General features: G+C 48.9%; 1 protein-coding gene across 5 annotated transcripts in view; it reads left to right on the forward strand.

The window, feature by feature from the left end:
- Positions 1-15,768, forward strand: part of MACF1 (microtubule actin crosslinking factor 1) — a 360,803-nt gene that overhangs the window by 6,242 nt on the left and 338,793 nt on the right. The window contains exon 1 of one of the 5 annotated variants that reach the window (XM_080657529.1): positions 10,193-10,468. The exons of the other annotated variants lie outside the window; for them this stretch is intronic. Coding sequence (XP_080513655.1) covers positions 10,375-10,468 — 94 coding nt within the window. The 5' untranslated portion in view covers positions 10,193-10,374. Of the gene's footprint in view, positions 1-10,192; positions 10,469-15,768 lie in introns of those variants that run through there. 5 annotated transcript variants of the gene reach the window in all.

Genomic DNA, 15,768 nt, shown 5'->3' on the forward strand with positions numbered 1-15,768 from the left:
TTTCCCCCACGGGAGCTCACTGTATTCAGGAGTTCCGTTCTTACCCTTCCTGCCCTTCCTCGTATTATGCCAGGATCTCACTCTGTGAGCATAGGCTCGGCCCAGTGAGGGCTGTGAAATGCAGCTCAGATGCTGGTATTTGCTCTGGCTTTCAGAGCCCAAGCTCAGCTGCTGGATTCACTCAGAAGCCTGCCCAGGAACAGGCCTGCCCTGAGCATGCGCGCCTGGCCAGAGGGTGCAGCCTGCTCCTCGGTGCCCATGCATGTCTCCTCCAGGATGGAAGCTCTGAGAAGGAGTTTCTCTGCTTGTTCATTCATTCAGTTTTTTTAAAAAAATGGATTTAGCTCCAGCTATGTGCCAGGTACTGTGGAGACAACTGGATCTCAAGTCAGAAAACTTGGGCAAATGACTTCACTTTAAAAAAAAAAATACACATGACTTTATTATTATTTTTTAAATATATTTTTATTTATTTCAGAGAAAAAGGGAGAGGGAAGAGATAGAAACATCAATGATGAGAGAGATTCATTGATTGGCTGCCTCCTGAACGCCCCCTACTGGGGATTGAGGCAGCAACCCAGGCATATGCCCTTGACTGGAATTGAACCCGGGACCCTTCAGTCCACAGGCCGATGCTCTATCCACTGAGCCAAACCAGCTAGGGCTGACTTCACTTTTTAAAGCCTCAGTTTCCATATTTGTAAAAAGGAAGTGATGACATCGGCTTTGAATGAGAATCAGAATGGACTCAACACACAAAGGTTAACATGCCTGTTGCTGCACTGAGCAGTGTCATTCCTTGTAACTTCCCTGGGCAACTAGAAGAGGCAGTGGAGACTCCAGGAAGGCAGCAGTTTCCCAGGGAAGCAAGGAAGGGGCTCCAGGCCTCTTGGTTCCATGTCTTTCTTTTGTTCACTCTCTGGCTTTGTCAGAGAGCAGATGGACGTGGTGTTTTTCTGGCCAAGCCATGGTGGGAAGAAGGGAATCCAGCGGTGGGAAATGGGGCTGTAAGCACAATTACATTGGGAACCCTTCCTGCTGAGCAGACAACCTTCCTTGCCCCGAAGCTATTCGAGTTTTGCACCTGAGGAGTCAGTCTCTCTCCTTCCCAGCTTCTCTACTTCTGGGCAATATCCTCAGAGTCCCCGCCCTGTCCTGGAGCTTGATTTCAGTAGCAGAGAGATGAGTAGGAGAGTTTCCTGAAAATGGGGCAGAGTGAATTATAGCTACACACCACCCGCTCAGCTCCAGCTCAGCTCCAGCTCTTTGAAAGTAAATCTGGGTCACAGTAGCTGGCAGGATGGAAAATGACCACGTGGGCAGAATTCTGTGCAGGCAGCTAAAAAGACAGCCAAGCTGTCCTTTCTCTGAGGCTCAGGGTCCCTGTGGGACCCCATCTGGTGAGGGAAGGTGGTTAGGCCTTGTGAAGTGCCATCTCTGCAGGTGTCCCATCTTGTTTTCCTAGTGGCTTCCCAGGTGATGCCGAAACAGGTTTGGAATGGCAGTCTGACTCATGCCTTTCTTTTCTGGAGCAGCCAAGGACTGAGGTTAGGAATGCGGAGGAAGGATGGGTTAATTTGGGAACTGCGGAAGGCTGTCATTTCTGTCCCTTGGCATTTGAGATTAGATGCCACCAGAGGAGCTGACAGTGCAACAGGATCTAGGGGTGCACTTGTACTTTTAAAAATATATATATATTTTTTATTGATTTCAGCGAGGAAGGGAGAGGGAGAGGGGGAGAGAGAGAGAGAGAGAGAGAGAGAAACATCAATGATGAGAGAGAATCATTGTTCGGCTGCCTCCTGCACACCCCTACTGGGGACTGAGCACACAACCCGGGCACGTGCCCTTGACTGGAATCGAACCTGGAACCCTTCAGTCCGCAGGCCTAGGCTTTATCTACTGAGCCAAACCAGCTAGGGCTGCACTTGTCCTTTATGTCAGCAGTCCTTCCCCTGGGGAAAGGCCTGTGAACATACCTGAGTGTATTAATAACACATCATCACCAAAGTGCTGTCCTGAGCCTGGCCAGTTGTGATTTGGCCTTGGGTCTGCCTGTTGCCACCTGTCAGGTAGAAGCCAGCCAGCTTCCTGGCTCTGCCAGGGCTCTCCTGCAAGGAGCAGAACTGGTGCTCCTAGCTGGAATCAACACCCCGTCCCCCACCACCCCTGACTTAGGATGCTGCTGCAGAGAAGGTCTGGGAGCCCCTGCAACTTGAAGAGTGATTATGGGCTGGTTTCTGTCCTCAGCTGGGCTTCACCCCTACCCTAGAAGGTACCAGGCTTTTGACTTGAGGTCAAGGGGAGGATTCTGCCTAGATCCTTGGGGCGGTGTGTGTGTGTGTGTGTGTGTGTGTGTGTGTGTGTGTGTGTGTGTGTGTCTGGCCATGCCCTTCCCTCTTCATTCCCTCCTTTATTCGCTTCCTTGTTTGCTCACTCTCCCGTTCATTCACTCAAGGGAATGGCTTTGGGAGTCACTGGAGGTCCCAGTTCCATCACTTGCCGGTTGAGTGAGCCTGGGAAGTTACTAATCTCACTGAGCCTCTCTTTTCCATGGTTAAAATGGGGGACCAAGAGTGCCACAACAGAGTCTTGTAGGGTGGGTTAAATGAGATGGTGAGAGTGAGGTGCTTGGACCAGTGCCTGCTGTACAATCAGCCTTTGGTTTGTATTAGCTATTCTCATTAATGTCATTCATTCACTCATACACTTGTTCACTAATAGGTGAATGTGCTGACCCATCCCTTTGCTCATTTATGGATCATGTACTTGCTCATTTAACAAATAGTCCTAGGGTGCCCTAGCTGGTTTGGCTCAGTGGATAGAGCGTCAGCCTGTGGACTGAAGGGTCCCGGGTTCGATTCCAGCTCAGGGCACATGCCCTGGGTTGTGGGCTTGATCCCCAGTAGGGGGCATGCAGGAGGCAGCCGATCAATGACTGTCTCTCACATTGATGTTTCTATCTCTCTCTCCCTTTCCCTTCCTCTCTGAAATCAATAAAAATATATTTAAAAAAACACAAAAAAAACTAATAGTCCTAGGACTGCTTTGTGCTAGGCTCAGCCTGGGCTTTAAAGCCCCACTTCCGCCTGTGAAGGCAGCTGGAGTGCCATTTGAGCTATGTGCACTGCTGGTCCAAAGAGAGTTTTGAGGAAGCTCTGCTAGGGAAGGGCTTCCCCCAACTCTGACCCCCACTCCTAGCTTAGAGCAATGATAGCACTTGATTGGAACTTGGAAAAGAAATAGGAATTTGCCAGGACAACCTGAAGAGAGAGAGAAGGCATGTCCCTATTGGCTTATCTCTATTCTTGCTCTCCTTTCTTTGGCCTCAGTAGAAAGGGAGGAAGGGAAATGAAGAGAGAACAGCTGGTGGGAGTTAAGAATTAAAGCATCCAGAGGGTGGCTAGGGGAGCTGAACTCTGGACTCAGTCCAGGAGCTCCTGAGAGCTGATGCCAGCTGGGATCAACTCATAAGTATTAGCTGGGAAAGCTACTGTGTACTGAGCCTCAGATGTGTGCCAGGCATTTTACTTATATCACTTAATCCTCACAAACCCTGGGAGGTAGTGCTCGTCTCCTGTTTTATGGAAAAGTTAAGGAACTTGCCTGAGGTCATACAGTAAGCGGAGTGGAGCTGGGAGAGAGACAGCATTGCAGACTGTGCAGGCGCCCCCTGGAGCACAACTGTGCAATATATGCCCTTTGCAAGTTGTTCATTGCTGTAGCTCAGGTTAGCCTAATTCCAAATCCTCTGCATTCTTCAGAACATTTCAAACTTATACTAAAGGGGTGAGAGTAGTAGCATGAACCCCTTCATCTGGATTCAAGAATGATCAGTTCTTGGCCAATTTTATTTCATTCACACACCCCACTTATGCCTCCCCAATTACACAGATGGAAGTTCCAGTGGTCACATACTTTCACCTCCTAAATTTTTAAACTATTATACCACCTTTCCCCAGTAATAAATCTATTGATTCATCTGCTCAGTAGTCATATCTGAAGAGCGGAACCAATCACACACCCCCATTTCCCTGAGGCATGGTGAGGAATTCCACTCCCAAACACCAGGGCCCCAGGGGTAGTGTGCCCTTTCATTGTTCCGGCCCTTCCAGCTCTCTCAGGACGGCCAGAGCTAGGCTAGAGTGTGAGCAGGGTTAGAGCTAGGCTGGATCCTGAATTTGAATCGGGACCCTGCCAGAGCGATTGAGGCAAGTACCCTGGAAATGGGTTTTGAGGATTCAGTCTCAAGAGAAGTTGAGAGGCAATAGGATTGAAGTCTTTACAATCATAGGGGGAAGAATCCTGTTCTTATGAGAGGGACATGTGCCTCAGGCCTGTGCTGACCTGTCACATGACTCTGATCTTAACTCTCTAGCCTCTCTGGGATTTGTGCTGTTTGCAGGCTGCCTGTCACCACCCTTGTAGAGGTTTTTAAGCTGAGGTAGTATTGGATGGGGAGATGTAGTTTCAAGTGAAGGGGAGCTTCATAGGTAAGGAACCATACCTTCTAATTTGGGGAATCTCCCTGCTGGGGCTGACCAGCAGCCCCTGAACGATGGATGAACAGATTACTCAGACACAGTTTGACTGTTCAAGAGAGGGCTAAGGGGCCCCTGGCTTTAGTAGCCAGAGCAGCCTCTATTGCCTGCCTCATTAGGCCTTTATTGGAATTTTTATCTTTAGATACTATCAGTAGGGTGAGTAATCTTGGGAGGACACATGTTTACATTGTCCTCTAGGCAAGGGCATCCAGGGATTAAACATAAGGATTCCAGTAAACACCTGGGCGTCTGCATATGCACAGGCTTGTTTGGAAAGGTGAAGGAATAATTAGGGGCGCCACCTTCAACACTCCCCTAAGTTGGAATTCCGATAAACAGGGCAGGCGGCTTTCCACACACTTTCCTTTTATCAGAATGTCCTCCTTACAAACTTTCCAACCAAGTCTCGTGTGCTCCCCAACACCTCCCAATTCCGCAGAGAGAACAGGCTGCTTGCAGCCCTGTTTGATGGGAACCTCAGAGGCTCCACATGGGATGAGACCCTTTCCTGCCCCTGAACAGGAAGGGAGACTGGGTGGGATTGAGTGAGCAGGATTCACGTTAGCCTGACTCTTTCCAGAAAGTACACAGAATGGTTATTTTCACAAAGAGGCTGGGAGACAGCACAGGGGCCAATACCTTTTCGTTCTTCCTTTTTTGCGGTTTTAAAAATTTATTTATTTTTAATTTATTTTAATTAATTAATTTATTTTTATTGATTTTAGAGAGGAAGGGAGAGAGAGATAGAAACATCAGTGCTGAGAGAGCATCATCGATTGGCTGCCTCCTGCATGCCCCCCACTGGGGATGGAGCCCACAACCCTGGCATGTGCCCTTGACTGGAATCAAACCGGGGACCCTTCAGCCTGCAGGCGGAGACTCTATCCACTGAGCCAAACCAGCTAGGGCCAAAATTTATTTTTTTCTAGGGCCAATACGTTTTCTAACTACTGTTGATATGTTCCAAGTGCCAGGCGTTAGCTGAGCATCTACATGGTTTATTTGACCTAATCCTCAAAACAACTCTAGGACCCAGATGTGCTACAGTAGAGGAAACAAAAACCCCCAGAGTGCGGTAACTTGCTCAAGGTCTCCCAGCAAGAACGGGCCAAGCGGGAATGGCACTAGCTCTGCCCTGGACATCCCACTGCCTCCCCCATTACAAGGAACAGTAGTTTAGTAATAGCTAACACCTGCGCAGCACTTCAAGGTTCACAGAGTGCCTTAACACCCATTATCGCCACTGGGCCTCAGAAGCCCGGGGCTGGTGAGGCATGCCACGCCCTTTGGGACAGCTGCCTATCAGGGTCCAGCTCTGCTCATTTCCCCCAGTAAGGATTGGAGATTCTTCCGGCATTGGCCCTGACCAGCCAGGGGAGAAGGCCTAGGGAGAGGCTAGGTGGAGAGACTTGGCTAGTTGCTATGGTAACCCAGATGGCTGAGTAACCATTTTGAGGGTTGCTATGGTGACGGGGTGCGGAGCCGCTGGGTGGCAGGGATCTTGTCTCTCCGGGTGGCTGGCACCATCCAGGCCTCTTAAATCAGCGATGCTGCACTTTCTGAACAGAAGAGGGCAGTATGATAGTGGGCAAAGGCTTCCTACCCAAGAGCAGATCTGGGAACTCGAGGCAAAGCTTACTGTTTCCGATAGCTGGGCAGAAAAGGAGCTTTGGCTGCCCCCTCCACACTCCTGGCCAAAGCTGGTGTCTGCAGGCTGGTGGGGCTAGGTCTGGAGACAGGTCTCCTGAGATTAGGACTAGAGGATTTTCTTCCAAGAGCTGGCCAAAGGATAGGGCTTGGGGCAGCCCCTTCAGTGTCTGGCTCCAGCTACTGTTGGGGAATGCAAAAGGCACATGAGACAGACGGCTTATCCCTGCAAGGAGGAACAGAGAGAACACATACACACATACCCGACTAGCAAATAACTTATTTGTAAGGCTTCAATTAACACGTGGAAAGTAACAGCATGAACCAAGCTGAAGAAATGCTGGGAGTAAATCTAGAGGTTGGAGGAGGCGCACTGGCAGGAGAAATAATTTTGAACTTCCCTCTTTTGTCTTTGCACATCCCTCAGCTCTCGAGGCCACTGACTTGTATTCTCAATGGTCTTGAATTGCAGATCTAGCTCACACCCTCCACCCCCATGTCTTCAGTGTGGCATTCATGCCTTCAGCAAATATTTATTGAACATCTACTAGGTTCAAAACATTGGGTTAGGTTAGGCCCTGTGATGAAGAAAGATGAAAATGGATGTCTCTACTTCAAATTACTTGTGACCCGCAGCCAGCCCAGGAGGTTAAGGAGGCAGCGATGCAGACACCCACAATACAGTGCAGATACCCATGTGTGTGGTTGCTCCAGGAATGGGGGAAAGAAGATGTGGTTGGGATTTTTGAAAAGAACTTCTACCTGGGTGGATTAAAAATAACTTCAGTTTGTGTAGGGTGAGCTGTGAAGATGGGTAGGCTTTCAGGAGGTGGAGTTGGGGGATGGAGGACATTCCAGGCAAAGGCTGAGAGTTTGATTATAGGAGATGTTGCACATAAGGGTATCATGGGAGATAAGTTTATAAAGGAAGGTAGATGTCAAAATATGGAGGACTTTGAATGCCAGAGATAAGCATACTTTCTTCTTAAATACCGTAGTCTTCTAGCTAGCCTGAAGCCACAGGAAGCTGAGTATTTTAGGATCATCTGGTTCACACATTCATGCATTTTATAAAAAATTTAAACACATATTTAAGGAGTATCTTCTATGTGCCAAGTCATTTACTAGATGCTAAGGTTCCTGTGGTGAACAAGATAGACATTCTCAGCCTCATGGAGCTAATGATTTAGTAAGGATGAAAGACACTGAATGATAATTTCAAGGGTGATGGATATTACCAAAGGAGTGTGGAGGGGGCAGGAGGACCTACTAATCTGGGGGTAAGGGTGGAATTAAGGCAGGTTCCCCAGTGGGAGTTTCAAAGAGGGGGTGAGTTGGAGTGAGGCAGGCCAAGAGAGGAGAGCAATGAAAGGTTACAGCCTGGGAGATTAGTCGGTGGGAAGGCCTAGAAGTAAGAGAGTGTTTGAGGAACCAAAAGAAATTGAAAGTGGCTGGGCCTTAGGGAGAGGGGCACTTAAGAGACTTAAACTGGCCAGGATAGCATGGAAAAATTGGGCTTTATTTACTTGTATTACCCTTTCCCCCCACTAGATGCCCTTCTGAGTACATCCTGTCTTCTGCTTCCCCCCCCATTGCAGCCTCCTTAGAAATGCAAGTGCAGTCTCACCATCAGGAGCAAGGAAAAATCATAGACCAAAGGGAGAAAACCTCAGAGCTGTCCCAATTGTGTGGTCAGGCTGTAAATTTAGACTGTTGCTTAGACAAAATCTAAAACCGCCCTTTCACATGCTTCCTTCTTCCCATTCCCCTAGAAGCTGCTTTGTTCCTGAAACCTTGTAAAATTTTCTCTGTATAAAACAGGAACATCAGCCAAACATGTGGACTTCCCCCTTTCCATTCATTAGAATTCATTACTTCAAAATCTCCTGGGAGCATTTAAATGCAAATCTTGTCAAGAAAGCTACTTGAGTCTCAGAAGCCCCCTACCCACAACCCAAACCAGAACTTCCTTCCTTGATTACAAACTCTTGCCTTTTCCCCACCAAACCTCTCAGGCCTTCAACAAAGCCTGATTCCCAGAACAGACTGGCTTTCCCTTCTGGCCCTAGTCTTTCCTCACCCTTGGGGAGCGTCAGTCACAATTTTGGAGGGATCTGCTCACAAAGTGGCACATCAGAGGGGGATGGGGACTTTTCTATTTACTGTAATAAAATTGAGCAGCAGATGTCTGTTTGGGGGTGAGGGTGGAGGTGTGTATTTGTGTCTGGGCCTTCTTAGCCCTACACAAATAATATGGAAAATGCAGGTGACTCAGCACTGATGCAGTCAAGATTCCCTAGAGTTAGCATTTCTATATTGTCTGCTGTTTACGAAAAATGTGCTTATGCCATCCATCACCAACTCCTTCATCCTGCATTTTCTACTGAAAGCCTTTTATTTATTTTAAAAAGAATAAACCTCAAGCTTATTCACTTCTCTTTCTTAAACTGAGCTCATTAGTAGTGGACTAGCATTTTTTTTTTTAAGCACAAAGGATTAATAAACTGGAAGGAAATGAGCAAGACCCACCCCGTCTGCCCCCTGGTAGGCCCTTCCCTGTATGATCTATGCCGAGAACTCGGGCAGGCCAGCAAAACTTGATGGAAAAGATATGATTAATGACTTGCTCACCCGATTTCTGACCATGGTGTGATGTGGAAACAACCAGTGTGCGCCTATTAGTGAAAAGCATTATTTCTTCTTCCTGTCATTAATGTGCTGAGCATTGACCAAATCCTTGGCACTACTCTTAGGGTACAAAGATGCAGGCCTTGCCCCCTGGGGCAAGAAGCTGCTCTTTAAAAATCTTGAGAATGGGAACTGTAATAGAAGCCCAAGCCCAATTTTGGCTGCTCAGTGTCGCATGAATTCTTTTTTTACTTGCTAATGCGCTGTTATTGTAAGATGAGCAAGCCTAACTTTTTATCCACAACCACCTCTCCACCTCCTGAAAAAGACTTGATGAATTTGGGGAGGAGGATGGCTGGCTGGGGGTAGCTGTGGGCAAAAAGGTCACCTGCATTTACCCCAGTTCCTCATTCACAGCTCTTGGGCCCAGCGCTGCCTATGAATGCTGGGTTTGAAGGATATACAGCATTGGCTTTCCTTTTTCTTCCCTGACTAGTTAAGGCCCCAGAATCCTTTTCTTTGTTCCTTAACATCCTGGTTTAGCCTCAGGTTCCCACACTTCTCCCTTTCGGTCTAATTCTGTTTGAATGGCAGTCTCGGTAATAGTCCTGTTGGGTCTCTCCTCTTAAGTCACCCGCAGGTGCAGTCAGAATGCTCCCTCGATTGTCATTTCTCAGGCTCTGGCTGCGCATCCTCGGCCTGGTTTACTTCGTGGAGCTTGGCCTGCCCAGGCATTGAGAGTTCGGTTTCTTCCGTTTCTGGAAACCCCTTTGTTCCTGGGATTCTTTGTGGCCTCAGTGTCGCCTGGGCCCCGCACTGCAGCCGTCGGGGCCCTCCCAGCCCGCCTGCCCTCGTCCTGCCCGCGCCGGCCGGGGACCTGAGGCATCTCGGGCTCTGCTCTCCCACTTCCCTTCCGTTTCTCCAGGTCCCTTCCCGCAGCGACACGGGCCCGCTCGGTGGCTCCAGCCGGGGGCTCCCTCCTTTGTCCCCGCGCCGGGGGGGAGGTCAGACGGGGCCGCCCGCCCTCCCTCCCCCGTGGAGTCAGCCCCTGCTCTCCCCGCCGCGGCGGCCCGCCCAGCCTTTCATCTCGACGCGCGTGGGGCCTCCCGCCCAGCCCGCCGCGGCCGCACGCCCCCGCCCCCTCGGCTCGGCCCGGGTCAGGCCGCGCGCTGGTCTGCAGACACCGGGGAACCCGTGCGGGCAGCCGGGCGGCCCGGCGCCGAGGACACGCCGGCGGCGGAGGCGGCGGGGCGAGGGGCGGGGAGCGGGCCGGGCCGGCGCTCCGACTGGAGGAGCCGCCGCCGCCACGCCGGGCGGGCGGAGGGAGGAGCGCGGCGAGGGGTGGGGAGGCGGAAACGCGAGCCGGGATCGCGGGTGCGAGCGGGCTGAGGAGCGAGCGCGACCGACGGTCAGGCCGGGCGAGGCGGGCGGAGAGCGAGAGCGAGGGGCCGCCGCCCGCAGCCGCACAAAGGGCCGAGGCTGGGGCCGCCGCCGCGGCGCGCGGGCCTGGAACCGGCGTCGGCCGGGGCCCGGGAGAGCGCGGCGCCGGGCGGCCATGGCTGGCTACGTGCCGGGTCAGCAGCCGGCCAACCGCAGCCAGGAGAAGGAGTTCGTGCAGGCGTACGAGGATGTGCTGGAGCGCTACAAAGGTGCGGCGGCCGCCGGGTTCGGGCCGGGATGGGGCTCGGATGGGGCCGGGCCGGCGCGCGGTGGCCCCCCGAACCGCTGCAGGTGGGCGGCCGGGCGGGTCGCGCCCACCCCGGCGCTGGGGCCGGCCCCGCGCTGCGGTGTCTCGGGCCAGTTTATTCACAGAAGTGGGGTAAACCCCTGGACCCCCTCCTCCGGACCAGGGCGCCTCCCCAGCACTCGTTACACCGTGACTGTTATCTGGCTCAGCTGGAAGGCGGCGATACGGGGAGCCGGCTGGGGAGCCCGCCTGCTGTGGGGAGTTGCCCAGGAGGGGCGCGGGGGCCGGGAAGCCGCCGTTCTGCGCCCGGTGCGGGGCTTCCTTCGTGAGGCCCGGACCTCTGCGTGCCCGCCGAGGGTCCCTCGCCCCTTTTGTCCTCTCAGACTCCCAGCAATCGCGTGGCAGCCGGGGTTGTGCACCCCCTGGGTTTCTTTGGGGCGGGTGTCCGTGAGTGTGCAGTTTTGGTGGCAGGCCTCCTCCCACCCTCACCCCCCGGGGGCTTTGAGCCTGACCGTTGCTGGGGGCTATTGCTTCCTTTTCTCAAAAATAAAGATTTATCTTGGAGCTCGGATTTCAGCCCCTGGAGGCTCTCTTGCTGAGCAGCGCTGCAAGTTAATGGCTTGTCTAAAGCTGGGGTGGAGACAGAGAAAGTTGTGACAGGCCAGAGGGTCTGGGGCCCGCGTGGCTCTCACTGCTGTAGCTGCCCCAGAAGTAGAAGCCAGGGATGCGTGGCCTTGGGAGGCCCCGGAGTTGATCTTTAACATCCAGTTCTGGGATTTTGCCTTGTGTGGTGGTTGTGCTTTCCACAGACATGGAGATTTTCCCAGAAACTCCATAGGCAGCACTTTCTCCTCTTGGATTCAGCTGGGGCCCTTGTGACTGGGCCCTTAGTTTCTTTTCATCTGAAGGAGAGGAAAACTTCAGCCCTTTTGACTGAGTCCAGCATACTTGTTTACGGCACCTACCCAGTAAAGGGAAACTAATGAAGAAGCTGTAAAATGCCCCCTTTCCCCGCTGTGGCATTGGAGCTCTGCTTGAGAATGCAGAGAGAGAGCGGGGGGGGGGGGGGGGGGTGCGGGGGGGGGAGAGAAAGAAATGAAATGCTAAAGTGGACTAGCTCAAGAGTTCTACTTGTTCCCTTCTGCATTAGCTCCTGTAAGCTGTCCAGGTTTTCCTGCCTGCAGCAAGTTTTCTGTCAACCCCCTGTGGTCTTTCTTTTAAGAAATGTGGTTCGTTTCGGAGCACAAAGAGGTTAGATCGTGCCGCTGAACTTCATTGAAAAAAAAAAATGCTGCTAAGTGAATGGTTCCATTAAGTTTCCTTTGCAAGCTTTTGAGCAACACTGCTCTTCAGAGGGAGGATTCCCTGGGCCTGTCTCGAGCTGTGACAGCTTTAAAAATCAGAATTAAAACAAAAACAGGTGAAGAAATCTCAGTACCTCACTGGATCAGATTGCTGGTGGCCTCCAGCTGAAAGGAAGTTGGATTTCTAGCCAATGAAACTAGGAAAGAAGGGGGAAAGTAGGGCTTGTTGGGGGAGAGGCCTCTTGTGTTCAGTTCTTTAGCTGTCTCACTCAGTTTGGCTTTCCTCTGAAGGACTTTGATCAGGTGTATAGGAATTTGATCCTTCCCAGACACAGATCTCTTTCTTGAGGGGAGGAATGAGTCAAAAATGGTTGGCCAGAGTAAATTAACTTGAGCTGGATGAGGTGGTTGTGCAGCCTGCTCTATAATAGGTGTAGAAGAATTTCTCTCCCATCCCCACTGCACCATTCTCACTGGGAAATCAGGATGGATTAGCATCCGGGCCTTTGTTACTTTGCTGTGTGGAATTCCTGCATTTTCCAGACTTAGAAATCCCCTTACTGCCTTAATCGAAGAACTGTTTGCCTAAGCTGGAATCAATAGAATGACCCGGGGGAGGTAGTTTGTTGAGGATAAACTACCAGGCGTTTATTTTGGAGAAACTTGTGAAAGTATTGATGATGATGGGATTCTAGACTCTCATTGGTTGGCCACCAAATAGAGCTGAAGTTTTCAGCTGCATAAAGTGCCCCCAGAAGGGGCAAAGGTGAGAAGGGAAGTGATGTATTTGCAGTGTGTAAGGGTGTAGAGCAGTATATTATAGCTATATTAGGAATGGTTGTCAAGCATGAACTTTCCAGAATTGTGCCTGGCAACAATTTCCCTGTATATTGGTAGTGAGCATGGTTTTGGCAGGATTAGATGATTCAGTATGGACGTAAACACTCTCTCATTTCCTAAGTATGCCAAAGGCTCTTTTAGAGCGTGGACTGACCAGCAAACAGGAGGAGGTATTAGATAGTAACTCTGGATCCTAACGGTTCAGAGTAGACAGCAACCAACAGAGCCAGAGTATGTGCTTTATTCTTCCAGTCCCCCAATAATTATTAAATACCTATTAGAGATCACAGAGTGTTAAGCCCTGGAGATGCCAGAATTATGAATGAGATCTGTTTTCTTCGCTTGGTTATTCACACCTTAGCAAAGGAAAAATATATGCAAACAAGTAATTGTGATACTGCGTTAAGTGCTAGAATAGAGGCATATATAAAGTACTTTGGAAGTAAGAGGAGGGATAGTTATCTCTCCTTGGGGTTCATTGAGAGACTTGACAAAGGAGGTGACACTTTAGGAGTGCACCTTTAGGAATGAATGGGATTTGGTCAGAGGGTGGGGAGGGCAGGAGGCAGAGGGAATTAATAGCATGCGAAAAGGTTTGAAGGTGTGAAAGTAAGTGGAAGTGTTTGAGGAATGTGAGTAGTTGGGTATGACTTAAGGGCTAGAGTTTTGATGGGAGCAGATGGTACTGTAAAGGACCCAGAGTTCAGCTTGAAAAGATTCTTTTATGGCTTTATTCAGTGGGCAGTGGGGGAATCAATCATTGAAAGTTTTTAAAAAAATATATTTTATTGATTTTTTACAGAGAGGAAGGGAGAGGGATAGAGAGTTAGAAACATCAATGAGAGAGAAACATCGATCAGTTGCCTCCTGCACTGGGGATGTGCCCGCGACCAAGGTACATGCCCTTGACTGGAATCGAACCCGGGATCCTTCAGTCCTCAGGCTGACGCTCTATCTACTGAGCCAAACCGGTCAGGACGGAAAGTTTTTTTTAAAAAGCAACAATTAGTACGCCAATTTTATTTATTCATATTAGAGGACATACCTGTCCAGTGATTGGAATAGTTACATCACTGTCTGGGGCACCCTTCCCCTTGTACCAAAGAGCTTATGAAACTAGTAATCAGATGGTTGCTTGGTAAACATGGAAACAGAAGAGAGGTGCACTGTTTTGAGGACTGTTTCATCCAGACGATATGGACCAGTCACAAAGTTTCCCTCTCTGTAGATTGAGATCCTTATGAACCCCTAGGAAAATAAGAAGGAACGAAGAGTCAAAGAGGTGGGGGAACCAGGACCTGACTCTTCTCCCCGGATAGAGACAAATTCTACTGAAGAAGCAGGCCACATGGACATAGTTTTAGGTTTTAAAGAGACAGCTTGAAAACAAACACAATCTGGGTTTATAGGGGTTGGTTAAGCGGAAAGGGTAAGATGTAAACTGGCAGAATTAGACTGTTTTCACAAAGCCCTAAAGGCTAAAGAGTCTCCATGCCAGGCTGGACTAGGAATAAAGAGAACATTCACATTTCAACACTGGTAACATGGACTACCTGGTACTTAAAAACTTAAAGAGTTCTCACCAGGTGTCATGGGTTATGTGAAGCTAATTAGGACTGCTTTTTGTTCATCATATCACAGAAAAGAAATTACAAAGTTTACTGCACAGAGAATTAGGAGTGAAGGGTCTGTATATTAATGTACAAAACCAGCAAGGCAGCAGAATTGAGACTTGGCTTTGAATTTCTTTAGTCTTGTGCTCCAGTCCTAGTTCTGCCACTTAACTTGTGCTGTGAGTGATCTTGGGAAAGCTGCTTAACTTCTAATCTTTGGGTTTCTCATCTGTTAAAATTGGGATAATAATACTAACTCATTGGGATTCACGAGAATCCAAGTGAGCTATTGGCATATACTAAGCCATAATGTTTAGAAAAACCTTCATATATAATACTTTGTGTTTTTCAAAGCAGTTTCATATTCATTAACTTATTTTCTTTATAATATCCTGTAAAGAAGGTATTATGCACATGGGTAAATTTAGGCACAGAGACTTAAATTATTTGTCCAAGGGCCAGGATCCAAACTTGTAGTTGAAGGTTTTACATTGTATCACAGAAGGAGGTTTTAAAATCAGAGCAGTGACTTGAGTTAAGTGAGATAATTGTGAAAATGGGGCGCTGGCCTGGTGCTTCAGTTGGTTAGAGTGTCATACCATTACACAAAGGTTTTGGGTTTGGTCCCCAGTTAGGGCACATACAGGAATCAACCAATGAATGATTAATAAGTGGAATAAGAAATCAATATTTCTCTTCCTCTCTCAAGTAAATAAAGAAAAATTGTGAAAATGCTTTAATTGTTATTATCATCATTATTAGGTTTTAGTCTCTGAACTGTAAGTCACAACCTTATGTGGCCTACATTTCCAAATCTGTGAACTGTGGAGAATTTCTTTTTCCCTTATGGGAGAGGTTTACGGTATATAAACCGCTTTGAAATTCTTATACAACAGCAATGTAGTGCAAAGTGATAAAGTTTTGGTAACACACTCGTAGGAAAATATAGGTTGAGGATTTGGTATTATTTACCTAAGTGATACCCTGATGCAACCTCCTGATTAAATGTTGACTCAGTTTTTAAGTTCCTTTTTAGAATACAACCCTTGAATTGGAGTGGATAGCTTCTGGACAGAACAATGGAGTAATTACTACTTCTGGACAAGGACAATGTTAATTCAGAAAGTGAATCAAGTCCGTCTGCTGGGAAATCACAAGCTTTGGCCACATTCATGCTGTTGAAATCATAATATGTGTGCATGTGCTAACAGTGCTTATGGGAGCTACTGCTTTCTCTTGGGCTTGCTTGGCAATTGACATAATGCAAGCCAGGGAAATGAATCAGCTGAAGCCTTACTGTCCTGGTATTTTTCAGTGCCGATTTCAGTTTTTAGAGCCCATGGTAGAAAGAATACTTCAGAGTACACATCTGGGAACAGAAACATCCCAGGATCAAAAGTCACAAGTAAACAATTATGGGTTGCAAATGAGTTTGTTGTATTTTTTCAATGGTCTTGAAAATGCCCAGGCTTTCCTCCTTTTACTAAATAAGGTTGGCTCTTTCA

The sequence above is a fragment of the Plecotus auritus genome (assembly GCF_963455305.1).
Source record: "Plecotus auritus genome assembly, chromosome: 2".
Classification (NCBI taxonomy): domain Eukaryota; kingdom Metazoa; phylum Chordata; class Mammalia; order Chiroptera; family Vespertilionidae; genus Plecotus; species Plecotus auritus.